The 19,460-nt window shown below is 38.1% G+C and overlaps 1 protein-coding gene and 1 pseudogene across 1 annotated transcript in view; one reads left to right on the plus strand and one right to left on the minus strand.

Moving 5' to 3' along the window:
- Positions 1-10,841, minus strand: part of Rprd1a (regulation of nuclear pre-mRNA domain containing 1A) — a 65,036-nt gene extending 54,195 nt beyond the window's left edge. Inside the window, 1 exon segment of the mRNA XM_047526608.1 lies at positions 10,540-10,841. Within this exon segment, the coding sequence (XP_047382564.1) occupies positions 10,540-10,690 (151 nt within the window). The 5' untranslated portion in view covers positions 10,691-10,841.
- A 677-nt stretch (positions 10,842-11,518) lies between these two features.
- On the plus strand, positions 11,519-13,158 carry LOC124965374 (membrane progestin receptor gamma-like; annotated as a pseudogene).
- The last annotated feature ends 6,302 nt before the right edge of the window (positions 13,159-19,460 follow it).

Genomic DNA, 19,460 nt, shown 5'->3' on the forward strand with positions numbered 1-19,460 from the left:
CAAAGCAGCAGTTGTTGTCACTAGAGTCTGAAGACAAGGAGAAAGAGGACAAACAAAAAACTGGAAGAGTATATAAAAGTACATAAATATGATGGAATAGAGGCGGGCCAGAATCTAGAATGGGTGTGCCACAATTGATTTTCTGAACGGGAAAATTCTGAATTTCTTTTTAAGTCACTTTACGTAAAGACAAAAGGAGACCAACATCCCGTGTAAAGATGATTTTAATTAGATGTGTTTAGAAGGAAAAAATAAGGTTTTCCAGGCCATATCCAAATGCAAAAGGGGAAGTCATTGGGTATATGGTCCGGTTCCAGGAATTTTTTGTAGATCCAGAGCAGAACTGGAATGATGATACAAGGACAATGCACACCATCGTCCCCGGCTTAAGCTCCTAAACGTGGCTTGTCTTGTATCCTCACGTGGCAGAGAACAGAAAGAGGAAGCAAGTTTTCTCCCATCTCTTCTTAAAAGGACATTAATCCCATTCATGAGGTCTCCACCTAATGACAGAATTATAGCCCAAAGACCCCACCTTCAAACACCAACATTTAGGCTTCAACATGAATTTTTTTTGGTGATGATTGGTGGCAGGCAAAAACATTCAGTCCATGGATCTTTGCCTGGTTTGGGATAGTCTTTCTTTTTTTTCCTTATATAAACTTTGCCCAACTTTCAAGGTTCTTCAAAGACCACACTGCCTCCAGAAAGCCTTCTACAAGGACTCTTGTTCATTAACCAGTTTTGAATACTTGGGATTAATACCCTTTGCTACACAGTTTAGAGGTTAATGGTATTCATGTCTCTGTTGCTGTTTTGGGTAATTTTCCAACTAAATTCCCACATTCCCAGCTAATATTTATTAAGAATTTATTAGGCTAGGTGCAGTGGCATGCACCTGTAGCCTTTCAACTACTCTGAAAGCTGAGGCAGAATTGCTTGAATTCACAAGTTTGAGACCAACCTGGGTAATATAGTAAGACTCCATCTCAAAACAAAACAAAACAAAACAAAACAAAAATCACTATTATGAAGGGATCCAAGATGGTGGACTAGAGGGATACTGCATTCCTTGTCACTTTGTAACTCAGGATTCAAACAGGAAATACTGTTTCTCTGCCAGTCAGTCTTGGATGCTTACCCATCACCTGCTATTTACCCTATTCATCCACTGCAATCACCGGCCATCTGCCAGCATATCACCTGCTTTTTGAGTGCGGATCCCTCACTGACTACCACCTATCATCTGCCATTTGCCAGTTTGCCTGCCTCTTGCCTGCCCATCACCCACCACCCGACGTCTACCCTTTGATTGTCTGCATTAGCCTGCAGACTGCCTGCAGACCGCCAGTGGATCACCTGCTGCCTGCTGTTTCCTGGAAGTCCATTGTCACAGTACCTGCAGGTTTGGTTACGTGTGGCTGCTGCCATTTTGGGACAACAGCCAGGGCCTGCAGGTTTGCTGCCATGGCTGCTGCCATCTCAGGGTGTGACCACCTTGGTCTGGGGATCCAGGCCAGGGCCTGGAGATATACTGGGGTACCTGCAGGTCTGGTTGCACCTGAGGTCTTTCTGTTCAGGGTGGTAGTGGCTGCCATCTGGCTGCCTCTTTGCAGGGTTGCTCCTTTCCGTGAGTGCATCCCTGTTGGTCTCTCTGCTAGTAAAAAGGGCATTGAGATCTCTGGACTGCAGCAAAACAAGGCCTGGGGAAGCTGAAGCCCGGGTCCATCAGATTGCAGCTGAGTTTATGTGGGCCAGTCTGGGTCTGGCAAGCCTATGGAAAGCCCGAGACTAGGGACAGTTTCCTGGGAAGAGCACCGGTTGAAGAAACTGGGGAGAACTGGGCTCTCTCCAGGTCAGTGAGTCCTGAAGTGTGCAGGGATGGGAGGGACCAGCTACAATGGGTGGGAAGACTGTAAGAGGGTGTGAAGGCATCTTGCTGTCAGCTCACCCACCCAACAGGTCCAGCACCAACTGGACTGGAGCTAACATCAAACTTCAGACAACCTCCCCTACTGGTGGAAAAGGGAAGCTGAGAAAATTTTTCAAAGTCAATAGAAGCAATCATTCAATTTTCCATTGAGACTTTCCTCCTTTTTTTTTTTCATATCTCTACCATCTTTGAATCCGAATATTTTCATGCATCAATTTACTGAGGAATGGGATGTCTGAATAATATATGACAGTTTTGTTGTGTATTCTTATATTTTTACTTTTTAAAAAAAAATCTGGGGAAGGGGTTGTGGCTCAGTGGAAGAGTGCTTGCCTGGCAACTGTGAGGCACTGGGTTTGATTCTCCACACCACATATGAATAGATGAATAAACGTCTATCAACATCTAAAAAATAAAAAATTTTTTTAAAAAGTACATAGATTCATAAAAGTGCAAGGTTTTTAATATCATTCTTGATATTAAGTTGAAACTCACATAATATAATTAAAGTAATACAATTCAAGGAATTTAGTACATTTGTATGGTTGTATAACCATCACCTCTATCTAGTTCTAGAACACGTTCAGCACTTCCAAAGAAGACCCCATCACATCCATTAATCAGTCACTCCCCACTTGTCTCCTTTATCACCTGGCAACCAATTTCTATCATACAGATTTATCTATTCTAATTATTTCACATAAATGAAATCATATGACGTGATCTTTTGTGTCTAGATTCTTTTGCTTTGCATGCTTTTAAGGTTCATCCACACCGCAGCATGTATCAGTACTTTGTTCCTTTTTTGGTTGAATAATATTCCACTGTATGGATATACCACCTTTGCTTATCCATTCATCTGTCACTGGACATTCATGTCCATGACAGAGAAAGGAATCCTAAGTTATCAACAAACTGATGGTATAAAATAGAAACAATGCCATCTAAACCATCAAATTAGAAACACATACAGTTGACTTAATGATTAAATGTTAGTAAATGTTAGGAGTTCAGATTATTTTTACTCAGCTATTACTCAGGATTCTCCATTGAAACAGGACCAATATGATAGAGATAGAGATAGAGATTTACTATAATGAACTGGTTCATGGGACTACGGAGGCTGATGAATCCCAAGTTCTGCAGTTGACAAATGAGAAACCCAAGAGAGCAAACAGTGAAGATGAGTTCAACCCCAAAGACTTAAGAACCAGAAGTGTCAGTCTAAAGGCTATAAACTGGGCCCCAGGATAATAAGCAGTTGGTATTTCAGATCAAGCAAGAAAGAAACAATGACCCAGCTACAAGGTAGTCGGGCATGACTTTTCTCTTATTCACTGGACAGTCAACCTTTTTGTTCTATTCAGGTCTTCAATTGACTGGATAAGCCCACTTACATTATGAAGGTAGCTACTTCACTCAATCTACATTCAAATGTTAATTTTATCCAGAAATACCTTCAGACACATCCAAAATATCTGACGGAATGTCTTGGGTACCTTGTAGCACAGTCAAGATGACCCATATGGGGGCTGGGGAGATAGCTCAGTCGGTAGAGTGCTTGCCTTGTAAGAACAAGGCCCTGGGTTCGATCCCCAGCACCCAAAAAAAAAAAAAAGGATGACCCATATCAACCTTTACACGTATTATAATATTTTTTAATACTGTATTAAGAAAACTAAATTTCTTTGTAGTTTGGCAAAAATAGAATCCTTGGCTACCCAAACAAATGTAATTTGTTCCAAATAATAATCTATAAAATAGAACACAGTATAACTTATAATTTGAGCAAATGATGGAGAAAGACAACCTTTAGGATTAAATGCCTAAGATTTTTTTTAAGCCATGCTCTTTGAAAAATAATAATGTGACTTGAATCAAACCAAAATATGCCATCACAAATACTGACCAATTCAGACCACTTTTCTAAATAAATAAAAAAAAAATTCTTCAACTTTAAGGTTTTTTTGGAATGTAACTTAAGGAATTAACACTTTCCTCTTAGTAGAGGAATCAAGAACCAAATAAGATTCATGTTATGGTTTAGCTCTAATGTGCCCCCCAGAAGTTCATGTGTGAGACGAGATCGATCAGAGGTGAAATGATGGGATTATGAGATCTTAATCTATCAGTGTATTGATCCATCTGAACAGATTAACTGGGCAGAAACTGTAGGCAGGTAGGTTGTGGTTAGGGCAGATGGGTCACTAGGGTCTTGCCCCTGTCCTTGTCAGTGGAGAGCTCTTTGCTTCCTAAATATCATGTCCTGGAGAACTTTCCTCTGCCCCCACCCTTTCACCACAATGTTCTGCTTCACCTGTACCAGAGCTATGGAGTTGGCCATCTATGAACTGAGACCTCTAAAATTATGAACACCAAATAAACTTTCCTCTCTAAAAATTGTGCTTGTCAGGTTCCCTGGTCACAGTGGTGAAAAAATTGACAAAACAGATGTATATAACACAAAGTTGGATGATTACTTAAAACTTAACTGTGCATACAATTACCTAATCAAACATGAGTATAGTTTAAAAACTATACCTGAAAAATCCAAGCATTTACAATATCATGGTAAACTTTTTCAGTTTCTCATTATAGAGAGAAAGGACTAAAGAAAAGCTCTAAGAAAGACAGCAAGACTAACCGGCACCTGATAGCAGCCATGAGTCATCCCATAACTCAAAAACCAGGGTGCAGTGGCACAAGCCTGTTATACCAACAACTCAGGGGGCATAAGTTCAAGAACAGCCGAGCAATTCACCAAGGCCCTAAGTAACTTATTAAGACCCTATCTCAAATGGTATGCCTTTACGCCGTGTACAAACAGAGAAACAACATGTATCCCATTTGTTTACAATTAAAAAAAAAGACCCTATCTCAACATAAAAAAATAAAAAGAACTGAGAATATAGCTCAATGGTAGAGTGCCCCTGAGTTCAATCCCCAGTACCAAAAACAAAAAGCAAAACAAACAAAAAAATGACTAAAAAAGTCTACATGACAAGGAAGTGAAGAAATAAAAAAATTAATCATTATTATCACCTTAAAGTATTCTGAAGAACAGATTACAATATCCTAAACCATTTGAAGTTCTTTCCACACATTAAAAAACTAAAGGTTTAACTAAAATTTATACTGTAAAACCTTGCTACAAAAATGATTTCTGAATTAAAATGTTCTACATAAAATGTCAAATGTAAATATACATTCAAATGATTAAAGCACCAGCAAACACTATGTCTATATTCTTTGTGCAGTTTCTAGCAAATTCTACTTACTCATACTTCAAAACTTAAAAAAAGGAAGCCTTCCCAGTGTCTCTAAAGTAAGCCAGATGTCCAACCATATTTTTCCTTTGTATTACTGTACTGTTACTTATTTAATAGTCTACTTCCCTAGTTGGTACATAAGCTTCATGAAGATAGCTGTGTCTTTTATCTGCTGAATCATTATTAGTCTATTAACAGAGGAAGGAGCTCAGTAATTATTTTCTGAATAAAGGAAACCAACAGAGGAAAGGTCTACTTGTCCATTTTGAATAAAAATTCATTTTGTAAAAAAAACAAAATTAAACAGTCATATTGTTTGTTTTATGTACAAACACACCTTTACTTTTATTAGAAATTCAATGTAATTTGCTTAACCAAAAGCAAAATGATATCAAGTCTTTTTTAAGTTTATGTTATAGGTAAGTAAAGTTAAAGAAAATTACATTTTTAGGTCAAAGGGAAATTTCATAAATTCACTAAGATTTGAGGGGAATCAACAGTTGAAAGGGAACACGACTACTCAAGGAAAAGCATAATATTCTAGGCTCCTGATCTTATCAACAATTTACAGGAAATTATCTAGTTCTTAACAAATAGTCTGTGGATTCCTGGGGGTCCTCAGGTCTATTTCAAGGGGTCTCTGACATTAGAACTTCTTTCACAATTATGCTAAGTTATCATTTGTCTTTTTTTACTCTTGTTCTCTCAAACACAGAGTGGTGTTTTCCAGAGGTCATGTGATGTGTGACTGGATGCAGAAACATACGTGAGAATCCAACTGTTTTCCATTAAGACATTATAAAGATATGCAGGGGTTAAGTATAACTCAGTGGAGGAGTGCATGCTTACCATGCAGGAAGCCCTGGACCAGCATCATAAACACAAAAAAGATTTTTAAGAATGTAAAACAATCTCTCCTTTCTCTATTTTTTTTTTAGAAAATATAATTATTTTTCATTCAAAATGTTATTTTATGTTAACCTAAAATCAATTTAGTTTTGTCATTTTTAGTAAGTTAATTATTTAAATGTTTTAATTTCTAGTGTAGTAACTGCCAATAGATTTAATCTACATAAAAAAACAAAACAAAACAAAAAACCCTGAAATGCTCAATAGTTACCCCCACCCAAGTGCTGGGAATTGAATCCAGGTTCTGATTCATGCTAGGCAAGCACTCTAACACTGAACTACAGCCCAGCCCTTTTTACTTTATTTTGAGGCAGGGTCCCAGTAGATTTCCCAGGCTGGCCTTAACTTGTGATCCTGCCTCAGCCTCTCAAATAGCTGAGATTACAGGTGTGTACCGCCACACTGAACTCCACAATAATTTTTAAAAGTAAAGGAATCCTCAAACCTGAAAGACCCAGAAATTCCTAGACTGTGGAAATTTCTATGAGATAACCAATTTGATTTTTTTCAATGAATAAGTTTAAAATGAAAAAAAAAAAAAAAAAACACAGATGTAAAGAGATTTAAGGAATATGGTAATCAATTGTAATAAGGAAGCTTTACTTGGATCCTGAATCAAACAAATGGCTAAAAATAAGAAAAAGAACAAGATAACCAAGAGAACAAATACAGTTTGAATATTTGATATTTTAAGTAACTTTTTTCAGATGTTAAAGAACACTAAAACTGTTGAAGTTGGGCAATGACTACAATGGGAATTTATACCTGTTTGACATCTTTTATAATGACTTGTCTTGTTTTTTAATCAGCCTACTGACTGCCATCAAAATGCTACAAAAATCACTTTATACTACAGATCTAGTTATTGGAAAGGAATGTGAAAAATCTATGAAAAGGAAAATGAAACAATGTTAAGTAACCAGAATATAATTTGACAATTATCTTCAAAGATGCAGAAAATATGATTAAGTTCACAGTTAGTTTGAAAACATCAAATCCTTTTAAGTATACAACTTAGAAAATATAAACATTGTCTACTTGTTCAGTTCTAACTCTAAAAGAGATAGAAGTAACATTATCAAACAATATAGAGGCCACAGAATTGTCAACTCAGAATCCTTCTGTTTCAATGACTTATATCACTATGTTTTTAAAGCAAATGAAAAATGTTCTTTAACTTTCTACTTTTCTAAACCAAATAAAACAGAGCAGTTAAAAATAAACAGTACACAAGAACCTGCATCTAACCTAGAACCTTATTAGTGAATATGAATTCAACAAATACCAAAAACTTTCATCAAATGTAGTCTGGTGGGGGGCTGGGTTTGTAGCACAGTGGTAGAGTGCTTGCCTAGTATGCGTGATATACTGGGTTCGATTCTCAGCACTGCATATAAATAAAAATAAATAAATAAATAAAGGTCCGTTGACAACTAAAAAAATATTTTTAAATAAAAGTAGTCTACTGGGGCTAAGAAAGCTAAAAACTGAAACAGGAAAACAACACAAAGAAACCCACCATCTAATATGACACACACCCTCAGTCTACACGAAGCATGAAGAGATAGTTTCCTAGTACACAATCAGTATGTGATTGCCATTATCATTGTGCTACAGGAGACTCCCAATTCTGAAGTTGACAAGTAAAACTGCAGGGAGTGGGAGGACACAAAGGTACCCAGCAAAAGTAGTCTGTATGTCAAGGAAAGGAAACTCCTGGCAGACTAACCCAGACCAACTTAAGAACTGCAGCAGCAGCAGCATGTTCACCACTACTATCTTCACCATCGCCACTCTCTTCCTAAAGCATCTATTTATATGCCTTATTTTGTTCTAATTATGAAGTACTTAAAACAGATGGAAACATCCTTAAATCCAGTTAACAGCACATTTATCATTTTCCCATGTTTATACCCTTTTCTAACTTTTGCAATACTGGAATTGAATTTAGGGCTTCACACAATAGGCAAGAACACTACCACTACAAAGTTAATTCTTGACTTTTCAAAATTTACAGTTACATCCCTTTTTATTTCTATTTTGAGATAGGGTCTTTGTAAATTGCCCAGACTGGGCCTGAACTTGTGATCCTCTTTCCTCAATCTCCCAAGTAACTGGGAGAGGTACTACTGTGTTGGGCTTGTACCTATATATGTTTTAAAACATATGGAACATTAGTTAGCACAAATCCCATTCCATTTCCTCTCTTCCTATGGTAACTACTATCTTGGAATATAGTGTTAACACTGCTATTCATGATTTAATTATATTTACATGTACGTGTAAGCAAAAAAAAGAGTATCATTTTGCATGTTTTTAAACTTTACCAAATGGCATACTGGTCTATACTGTTTTCTTACCTCAAGATTTTGTTTGTTGTTTCTTAATTCAGTCATGTCCTTTCATGTAGCTCTAGTTCATTTATAAAAACTGTTGGACAATATTATATTGTATGCATTTAAAAAAGTAATTGCCCATTCTCTAATAGAATGTTCAAATTATTTCCATTTTTGTTACAAAGCTGCAATAAAACAATTCTGTAGCATGTACTCATTTTTAGGATATATTCCTAGAAAGAGAACTGCTAAGTTAAAGGGTACCTTCAACTTCATTGGAGGTTATTAAACTGACCTCCAGAATTATTTTACCTTTTCACATTTCCACCAAGCAGTGTGGTGTTATTGTTTCTCACTGGGTGTGGTGGCCCACAACTGTAATCCCAGCATCTCAGGAGGCTGAGGCAGGAGGGTCTCAAATTCAAGTTTGGGGCCTGCCTGGGCAACTAAGTGAGGCCTTGTCTCAAAATAAAAAGGGCTGGGGATGTGGCTCTGTGGTAAAGCAACTCTGGGTTCAATTCCTAATACCAAATAAATAAATAAAAGTTACTGTTTCTCTTCATCCTCAGCAATTCTTGTTACTGTCATTCTTTTCAATTTTGCCTAACTGATAAACATAAAGTGATACCTTGCTGGTTATTTTTCATTACTAAGTATCATTTGTTGGCATTCAGGTTTCCTCTTGTGAAAAGTCCATAAACAGTACTGTCATTTTTCTATTAATTTCTAACAGTTCTTAATGTAGCCTGGGTATCAAACCTTATTGGTTATTCGTGTTTCTACATGCTTTCCCCACCCCCAACCCCCAAAAGGATAAACCTGGTGCTGATTTTGAAATCTAGTACTGTAGAAACAAAGTCAATTCCTGACTTCTCAAGTTCACAGCTACTTTGAAGACCTTTATATCAATGTTTCTCAAACATTTTGTCCACTCATAGGTGAATCACTCCTTCAAAGTCAATACACATATACTTCTACATAAACTGAGAAACAGGGCTGTAACTCAATTTCTTCTAAGGGATGACATTTCCTTAACCACAGTAAATATACAAGACAAGCACAGTCTGTCTCCATTCTATACAGTTATCACCATATTTTGGCTTTCACAAGGGCCACTTAGTAGTGATCTATTTTGATTAATAAGTTTATTAAAACCTTCACACTTTAATAATCACCATATCCATCAAGATGTCTAAAACAATAAGAGGGCCCACTCAACCCGATGAATTAGGAATAAAGATACAAACTCAGACTAAGCAAGTGGAAATGGGGAATTTTTTCTTTCCGTTCACACTAACATAATTTGTTTTTCAGGTGCTCTGCATTAGTGAAATGATTTTGGATATTTTATCGAGACTGAGGTTCAAAAAAGTTCACTTTATTTACAGGAACGCTATCAAATGTTCTGCAAAACAAAAACACTGTACTAGAGGCATATAATCATAAAGCAAAACCGGCCTTTAGATCACTAGCTCTAACCCCTTCATTTTCAGGTGAGGAATCTACAATATAGAGGTTAAAAGAAATTTACCAATTCAGATCCTCTAAAAATCCACAAAGTCGGGGCTCTTTCCACTGCATCACGCGTCTTCTTATTTTAGACTCTCAGTTCTAAAACTGATCTCTCATTAATTTTACAAGACTAGGTTGATATGTCCTAGACACTATGGAAATAATTCCCAATATTTTCCTTTCTATTTCCCTATCTATTCCCTCCCATCCTCTATTATAACTTGGGGGGGGGGGGATATCGAAAGCTTGAGTTTCTGGCCCTAGCTGGGTGCAGAGTTTCAAGCTCCTGCTGCTGTACCTGCGTTAAATTAGTGGAATTTATAAAAGTATTATTCACTTCTTTATTCAATAAATAGGTACTAAGCGCCGACTTCGCAGGAAGCGCGATGCACGCTGCTCCTCCAAGCTCACGGACCACAGCGCGAGGGTACGAAGACGTCTCTCCCGACGCTGGGGAGTCGGCGGGCCCCGGGGGCCTCTAGGGAGCCAGCCGAGAACCGGGGGAGGGGGACAGGATCCCCGGGGCGCCAGGAAACCCGCCAAGTGGCGGGCCAGCAGCCGAGAGGCGCAGGAGACTCACCTTTCCGCAGCTCCCGCTCCCACACGGTGACGATGGGCCGCGAGTGCTTGCGGTGGTGGATGAGCCACAGGGACAAGGTCTGCACGCTCTGCTGCGAGTTGCTCAACTCCGACAGCTTCTTCTCCAGCGCCGCCTCAGAGAAAGCGGACATCCCTCCAAAACCGCGTTCACGCCGTCCCACGCGGTGGGGCCAAGGGGAGGAGAGTTTCGCCGCGCTCGTCGCGGCCTCGCCCCCTCACCCCACCCTTCCCCACGCCCTCACCACCGACGCCGCTACATCCAAGTCCCTCCGCAAACCAGCAAGATGGCGTCCGGCCGGCAGTGACGTCACGGCCTGCCCACCCCGCCCCTCCCGCTACTAGCCCTGGGAAAGGAGGCGCCGCCGAGAGGCGGGACCACCGGGCGGAAGGGGTAGGGCCGAAGCTAGTGCCTGGGAAGTGGGCGGGGTCAGCACTAAAGGCAGGGCTTGTGTTGGTCGGGCCTAGAGTCCTTTTGGGGAACGCTGTCTCTGCAAAATAAGCTGTTATTATAGATAACTACATGGGTGGGCATATTGATTTAAATTGGTGCAGTCACCTTGGAAGACTATTTGCATGATTATTACATTGAAAACTACTCCATTATCTCAGCTACTCAGGAGGCTGAGGCAGGAGTATCACAAACTCAAGGTTTAGTCTATGCATCTTAGGGAGATCCCGTCTTAAAATTTTAAAGGGCTGGCAATGTAACCAGATGATAGAGCGCTTGCTAGCATGCTGAGACCTCGGGTTTAATCCTCACTGTAGGAAAATAAATAAATAAATAAATAAATAAAAAACAACAACATATAAGCCTCACTGGTGGCATGTGCCTATGTTCCAGTCCCTCAGGAGCTCAAAGACAGCCTAGGAAACACAGTAGGACCATGTCAAAAAAAGGGGGGTGGGGTGGGTGCAAAATATACCAATAAGGAGCTGGGAGTGTAGCTCAGTGATACAGCATGCGTTCCTTGTGTGAGGCCCTGGGATCAATCCCCAGAAACAAAAATTAATAAATAAATAACAATCCACTAGTCAGTCTGTGGGAATTTTAAGGTCTAAGCCAGATGCTAGGGACAATCTTTCAAGGGGTCCCTGTGGTTGACACTGGTTTGACTGATTTTTCTTCCCCAGACTCAGCCATTGCCTACTCCCCACACAGAATTACCCATCATACATGTGAGCTCTGCCTTTCATGACTACTACTTGGCCCTGTGTGCTGAACACTATTGTCAACACCAAGTTTCTTGAAATCCAGAAGCCAGGCAACATAAAGTCTTTGTGTCCTTAACTTTGCTCATCCCTGTTTCTGGGACTACCTGCCTATTTCTACAGATTATTCCTGTTCCCAGGGGAGACTACAAAAAACAAAGCCCCCTTATACCTCCAGAAGCACATGGTCATGATTCTCCTGGCATTTTTCTTGTACTCTGAAGGAGCTAGTAGCTCCTGGATGTTTTAACTACATCGAAACAGTCATGAGCTCTTTGTAGGTGTGTGTGTGTGAAAAAGACACAATCAGATATCCTGATCACACACATGAAGATGGAAACCATACTTCTGCATAAGACTCTGAGAAAGAAATGGCTCTAGGCTAACCCGAACTCCTTCTCTCCCTCAGATAGCTGGACCCATACTTCTGCACTTCATCTTCAGCCTCAGCAACATAATTCTTTCTCAGCTGCTCTGTATCAGATTCCAGACCCAGAATTATATAAAAAAGAAACAGGGGCTGGAGTTGTGGCTCAGTGGAAGAGCGCTTGCCTCATATGTGTGAGGCACCGGGTTCGATTCTCAGCACCACATATAAATAAATGAACAAAATAAAGGTCTATCAACATCTAAAAAAAAAAAATAAAAAAAAAGAAACAAGATTCAGAAAATAAACTAAAATATAAATAAATGACATGCACTTCTGTGGAAATTCACTAATTGCTATCAATGCTAGAGAAACATCAGTATGTTTGCACTGGAGTTATATGCTAGGTATTTGATCCAACATAGTACTAGTGAAAAGTTGGGACAGTCACAACAGGTAAATGGATAAACATTACACATCCATGTTGCAGAGTACACATAGCAGTCTAAAAGATGAATAATCTCAGATATGATAGATTTGCTTTTTTAAAACTTGCATAAACAAAAGTACAATATAACATTTGTTTTAAGTACTTTATATGAATTCACAAGTATCTGAATGACAAATGGTCTGGAGAATACATTAACACATTAATAGTGGTCTCAGGGAGAGGATCAAATGGAACCATTAAACACACACACTCTCTCTCTATATATATATATATTTTTTTTTTTTTCTTTTTTGGTACAGGGGATTGAACCCAGGGTGCTTTACTATCCAGCTACATCCCCAGTCCTTTTTGTTTTTTTTATTTTGAAACAGGGTCTCCCTAAGTTGTAGAGGCTGGCCTTGAACCTGCAATCCTCCTCCCTCAGCTCCTAAGTCGCTGGGACTATAGGCTATATTTTCATTTTTTATGATAATAATATGTTCATGTATTACTCATACAGCTAAATTTAATTTCAGGGTGCTGGGATGGTAACTCAGTGGTACAGCACGTGCTTTGCATATACAAGAGCCTAAATCCAATCCTCAGCAATACAACAAATAATTAATTTTCAGAAATCTCATCATTAACCCATCACATTTTGGCTTGATATTCGCCTTAACTATGGTAATTCAGAAAGGATACCAAAAAGTGAACATTGTCACAGTCTAAATATCAATACAAGAAAATAGTTAGAAACCACAGAAATTCCTAAACCAGCTTTTGAGAAGTACTGTTCAAGAACTTTGCACCAAGCACTCATCAATATGTTTATTCATCAGTTTGGTTACAAGTACAGTTTATCTTGCCCATTTTTCATGACAATAACTTGAAGTTCAAAGAGAAGAGGTGAACTAAGTCTCCTTTCTTCTTCTCTCACTCCAATGATTGAGACTCCTTCTCACTTCCTTCTCTCATGTCCATTCCTGGGTCATTCTACACTTTCTCCACTGTACCTTCCTGCTTATCCAGTTCACTTAACCTAGATTTGAAACAAACACAGTCTGAGTTTAACCTCCCTATCTTCAGAGACCTAAAAATATCTTTAACACTGTTCCCTTCCGTGAGCCCTGCAGTCACCAAAATTGCTACTTACCATCTCCCAATTTGTGTCTTCACCTGTGATTCCAACTCTTCCACTGTCTTCCTGTATCAGTTGTACTTGAACTTTAGAAACCACCTTAAATTCCCACCCAATCCAATGCATGTAAGATTCTCTTCCTGAGACCTTACAAGATGGAAAGATCTCCCATGTTCTTGGATAGGAAGAATTAATATTGTCAAAATGGCCATACTACCAAAAGTGCTATACAGATTCAATGCAATTCCAATTAAAATCCCAATGATGTACCTTACAGAAATAGAGCAAGCAATCATGAAATTCATCTGGAAGAATAAGAAACCCAGAAGAGCTAAAACAATCCTTAGCAGGAAGAATGAAGCAGAGGGTATCGCAATACCAGAACTTCAACTATACTACAAAGCAATAGTAACAAAAACGGCATGGTATTGGTACCAAAATAGAAAGGTGGATCAATGGTACAGAATAGAGGACACGGATACAAACCCAATAAATACAATTTTCTCATACTAGACAAAGGGGCCAAAAATATGCAATGGAGAAAAGATAGCCTCTTCAACAAATGGTGCTGGGAAAATTGGAAATCCATATGCAACAGAATGAAACTAAACCCCTATCTCTCACCCTGCACAAAAATCAACTCACAATGGATCAAGGACCTCAAAATCAGAACAGAGACCTTGCATCTCATAGAAGAAAAAGTAGGTCAAAATCTTCACCTTGTTGACTTAGGATCAGACTTCCTTAACAGGACTCCCGTAGCACAAGAAATAAAAGCAAGAATCAACAACTGGGATAGATTCAAACTAAATAGCTTTCTCTCAGCAAAGGAAACTATCAGCAATGTGAAGAGAGAGCCTACAGAGTGGGAGAATATCTTTGCCAGTCATACTTCAGATAGAGCACTAATTTCCAGAATCTATAAAGAACTCAAAAAACTCTACATGAATAATACAAATAGCCCAATCAACAAATGGGCTAAGGATTTGAACAGACACTTCACAGAAGAAGATGTACAGGCAATCAACAAACATATGAAAAAAATGTTCACCATCTTTAGTAATAAGAGAAATGCAAATCAAAACTACCCTAAGATTCCATCTCACCCCAATTAGAATGGCGATTATCAAGAATACAGCAACAATAGGTGTTGGAGAGGATGTGGGGAAAAAGGTACACTCATACATTGCTGGTGGGACTGCAAATTAGTGAAGCCACTCTGGAAAGCAGTGTGGAGATTCCTCAGAAAGCTTGGAATGGAACCACCATTTGACCCAGCTATCCCACTCCTTGGCCTATACCCAAAGGACTTAAAATCAGCATACTACAGAGATACAGCCACATCAATGTTCATAGCTGCTCAATTCACAATAGCCAGACTGTGGAACCAACCTAGACGTCCTTCAACTGATGAATGAATAAAGAAACTGTGGTATATATATACAATGGAATATTACTCAGCTATAAAGAATAATAAAATTATGGCATTTGCAGGCAAATGGATGAAATTGGAGAATATCATGCTAAGTGAGATAAGCCAATCTCAAAAATCCAAAAGGCAAGTGATCTCACTGATAAGCAGATGATGACACATAATGGGGGGTGGGAGGGGGTCAAGAATGGAAGAAGGAAGGACTGTATAGAGGGAAAAGAGGGGTGGGGGGGGGAGGAAAAAAAAACCAGAATGAATCAAACATCATTACCCTATGTAAATGTATGATTATGCAAATGGTATGCTGTTACTCCATGTACAAACAGAAACAACATGTATCCCATTTGTTTACAATAAAAATAAATTTTAAAAAAAGGTCAAAAAAAAAAAAAGATTCTCTTCCTGTATTGTTCACTGATTTGTATTTCACAATTTGCATTTAAGCTACTCATCTATGCTATTTATAATTGAGTATATATTCTCCCCCCACTCCCAGCTACATTTTATTCTCAGTGACTCAGTCGAAGCACCAACTCTTAGGTCTTCCTTGGTTTGCAGTCTGACTTGGTTCTGAACTCCCACAGTATTTTCTGCTTCAGTTTGTAAGATCTATACTTACCAACATTGTTCCTGATTGCTGTGTTTTCAAACGTCTATTATAACTGTTTTCAATACTTATGATTAATTTTCGTATTTCATCTTCAAATTAAAAAGAAGATAAGATTATCTTTATTCACAGAGGATATAACCTTATTTCATATCTTTAGTGACTCAGGAGACTGAGGCAGGAAAATCACAAGTTTGAAAGCAGTCCTAGCAACTTAGCAAGCTCTGTCTCAAAATAAAATAAAAAGGACTGTTGATGTGATTCAGTGATAGAGGTCTCTGAGTTCAGCCCCAAATACTCTCCCTGCTACACACAAAGATATAAAAATCTTAAACAATCCACACAAAAAATTAGAGCTAATAAACAAATTCAACAAAGTTGCAGGATATAAGATCAACACACAATATGCACTAGCAACAAATTTTGAAAATGTAATTAGAAAACAATCTCATTTATAAAAACATCAAAAATAATAAAATACTCAGGAATAAATTTAATCAAGGAGGTGCATCACACATATGGAGAAAACTACAAAACACTGGTGAAGACTGGAAATGTACCTCCACGGTAGAGCACTTGCCTGGCATGTGCAAAGCCCCACATCAAAAAAAAAAAAAAAAAAAAGGAAAGAAAAGAAAGAAATTGTAAACTTAAATAAGTAGAAAGATGGATTGGAGGACTTAATGTTGTTAAAATGGCGATTCTGCCCAAAGCCTTCTTCAGATTCAGTGCAGTAGTACATTCTGAATTTCCAATGGCCCTTTATGATGAAATGGAAAAAACTGATACCAAAATTCATATGGAATTACATTGAACCTCAAATAACCTTAAACAAACTTGAAAAAGATACACAAAGTTGAAGGACTCACTTTTTATTATTATTAATTTTTTGTACCAGAGATTGAAACCAGGGGAACTCGACCACTGACACCTTATTTTGAGACAAGGTGTCGTTAAGTTGCTTACTTGTTTAGGGCCTCGCTCAGTTGCTGAGGCTGGCTTTGAACTCGCGATCTTCCTGCCTCAGCCTCTGGAGCCACTGGGATTACAGGTGTTTGCCATCTCACCTGGCAGGACTCCCATGTTCTGATTTCAAAACTTACTTCAAGACTGTTTTCAGTGTGCTATATTATTCAGTCATAAAAAAGAATTAAAGAATAACAAATCCTGTGAGATAGATGAATCTAAAAATCATTATGCTAAGTAAAAGAAGCCATACACAAAAGATTGCATATTTTGATTCCATTTATATAAAATATCCAGAATAGGCTAATTCAGAAACAGAAAGTGATTGCCATAGTGACAGGGAGAACAGGGAGTGACTGCTTAATGGGAGTTTCTTTGGGGGGAGTGATAAAAATATTTCAGAACTAGATAGAAGGGCTGGGGAGATAGCTCAGTTGGTAGAGTGCTTCCCCAGGGCCGCAAAAAAAAAAAAAAAATACAGAACTAGATAGAAGCGACAACTGCAAAGTATTGTGGATACAGTGAACACCTGTGACATGTACACTTTAAAATGGTTAATTCTGGGGCTGGGGTTGTGGTTCAGTGGTAGAGCACTTGCCTAGCATGTATGAGGCCCTGGGTTCAACCCTCCTCAGCACCACATAAAAATAAATATATAAAATAAAGGTATTGTGTCCATCTACAACTAAAAAAAATGTTTTTTAATTAAGAATAAAAAATGGTTAATTCTGTTATGTGAATTTTACTGCATACAAAAGAAGAAGAGAAGGAGGAAGAGGGAAAAGAAGAAGAAAGAGAAAAGGGAAAAGAATAAAGGAGGAGGAAGAAGGTGGCAGCTAACAGGAATGATAAGTTTATTTTACAGTCCCCAAAATATGTATTTATTTGGAGGGTGCTGGGGATTGAACTCAGGGTCTCACATATGCTAAGTACATGCTCTATCACTGAGCTACACCCCTAGTCACATTCTCTAAATTTAATTAACTCAAAATATTATGAGAGCTCTTATGTTCCCCAAATTTAGGATAAAAAGTTGTTTAAAAGCTGAGAGTGGTGGTACACACCTGTAATGCCAGCAGCTCAGGAGGACTAAGACAGGAGGATCGCAAGTCCGAGGCCAGCCTCAGCAATTTAGCAAGACCCTGTCCTCAAAAAAAATAAAATAAAAAGGACTGGGGTGTGGACTCAGTGATAAATCCCCCCCTGGGGTAAATCCCTAGTACCAGAAACAAAAACAAAAAGCAAAACAAACAACAAACAAAAAACACAACCTGACAAGCTAAAAATTCAGTCTTTCTAAATTAAGGAAAGTTTAAGTATATTAATATACAAGTATTCAAAGATGCTATACTTCTTAGATTAAAAGAAGCATATAAATGTTAATATACCAAAAATGTACAATAATATCCTACAGAAAATGTTCGTTACAGGAGTCCTTGTCTAAATATCCTTGTCAATTGATAAGCTGGATCATACATTTATGAACTAAATTAAAGGGCTTGGATTTTTAAAATAATCTTCTATGCATGTTAATGTTCTCAAAATAACCAGAATATAGTCTTCAATAGACTACCTTACTCTGTCTAATCTGATAAAGCTGGTAAACTTTATCAATTAGGGAAAGCAGTTAAGTCTTTTTAAAAATTTTTTTATTTGTTCTTTTAGTTATACATGACAGTAGAATGCATTTTGACACATCATATATACATGGAGTATAACTTCTCATTTTTGTGGTTGTACATGATGTGGAATTACACTGGTGGTGTATTCATATATGAACATTGGAAAGTATGTCCAATTCATTCTACTGTCTTCTCTATTTCCCATCCCTTCTCTTTTCCCTTCAATCCCCCTTTGTCTAATCCAAAGTACTTCTATTCTTCCCTTCCTGCACACCCCCCACATTGTGAGTCAGCACCGCATATCAGAGAGACATTTGGCTTTGGATTTTGGGGATTAGCTTATTTCACTTAGCGTGATTGTTTCCAGTTCATCCATTTACCAGCAAATGCCATAATTTCATTCTTCTTTAAGGCTGAGTACTATTCCATTGTGTAATGTATACCATGTTTTCTTTATCCATTTATGCTGTTGAAGGATACCAAGGCTGGTTCCCTAGCTTAGCCAGTTTAGTTTTATCACCAGTTCACCAGCAGATATGAACTGCCACTGCCCTCATCATCCACCTAATTAGATTCTCCATGATTTTAGACCAGGGAGTTTTTTAGGTTCTGGAAAAGATTAAAGAATAACCTTAATGGAAAGGACATTAACTAAAATGGCATAATCTTATAGAGTGTTAATATAACATTAGCTTTTCAAGGTAGAACATATGCTGTCTTAAAAGAAAAATGTTATAATTACATCCTTACAAATTTCTCTGGACTTTTTAATGCTACTAAAAAGGTTCCAGGAAACAAATAAATCAGGAATTAGGTATTCTGACTGATACCCTAATCTATGCAAATATAGCTATTATTATATCAGATGATTTAACAGTTCATTTTTCTACAAAAGATCATGAAGGGGCTAGGGAGATAGCTCAGTCGGTAGAGTGCTTGCCTTGTAAACACAAGGGCCCTGAGTTCGATCCCCAGCACCCAAAAAAAAAAAAAGACTAAAAAAAAAAAAGACTATGAAGTACTGACTTTAATTAAGCAACAGAGAGTGTTCACTACACAACCTTCTTTGTTTCTTTCTCTCTTTTTTTCTACACAACCTTCTGACCAGTGGACTTTTTTTTTTTTTAATG

Source organism: Sciurus carolinensis, chromosome 15 (genome assembly GCF_902686445.1).
Source record: "Sciurus carolinensis chromosome 15, mSciCar1.2, whole genome shotgun sequence".
In the NCBI taxonomy this organism is placed as follows: Eukaryota; Metazoa; Chordata; class Mammalia; order Rodentia; family Sciuridae; genus Sciurus; species Sciurus carolinensis.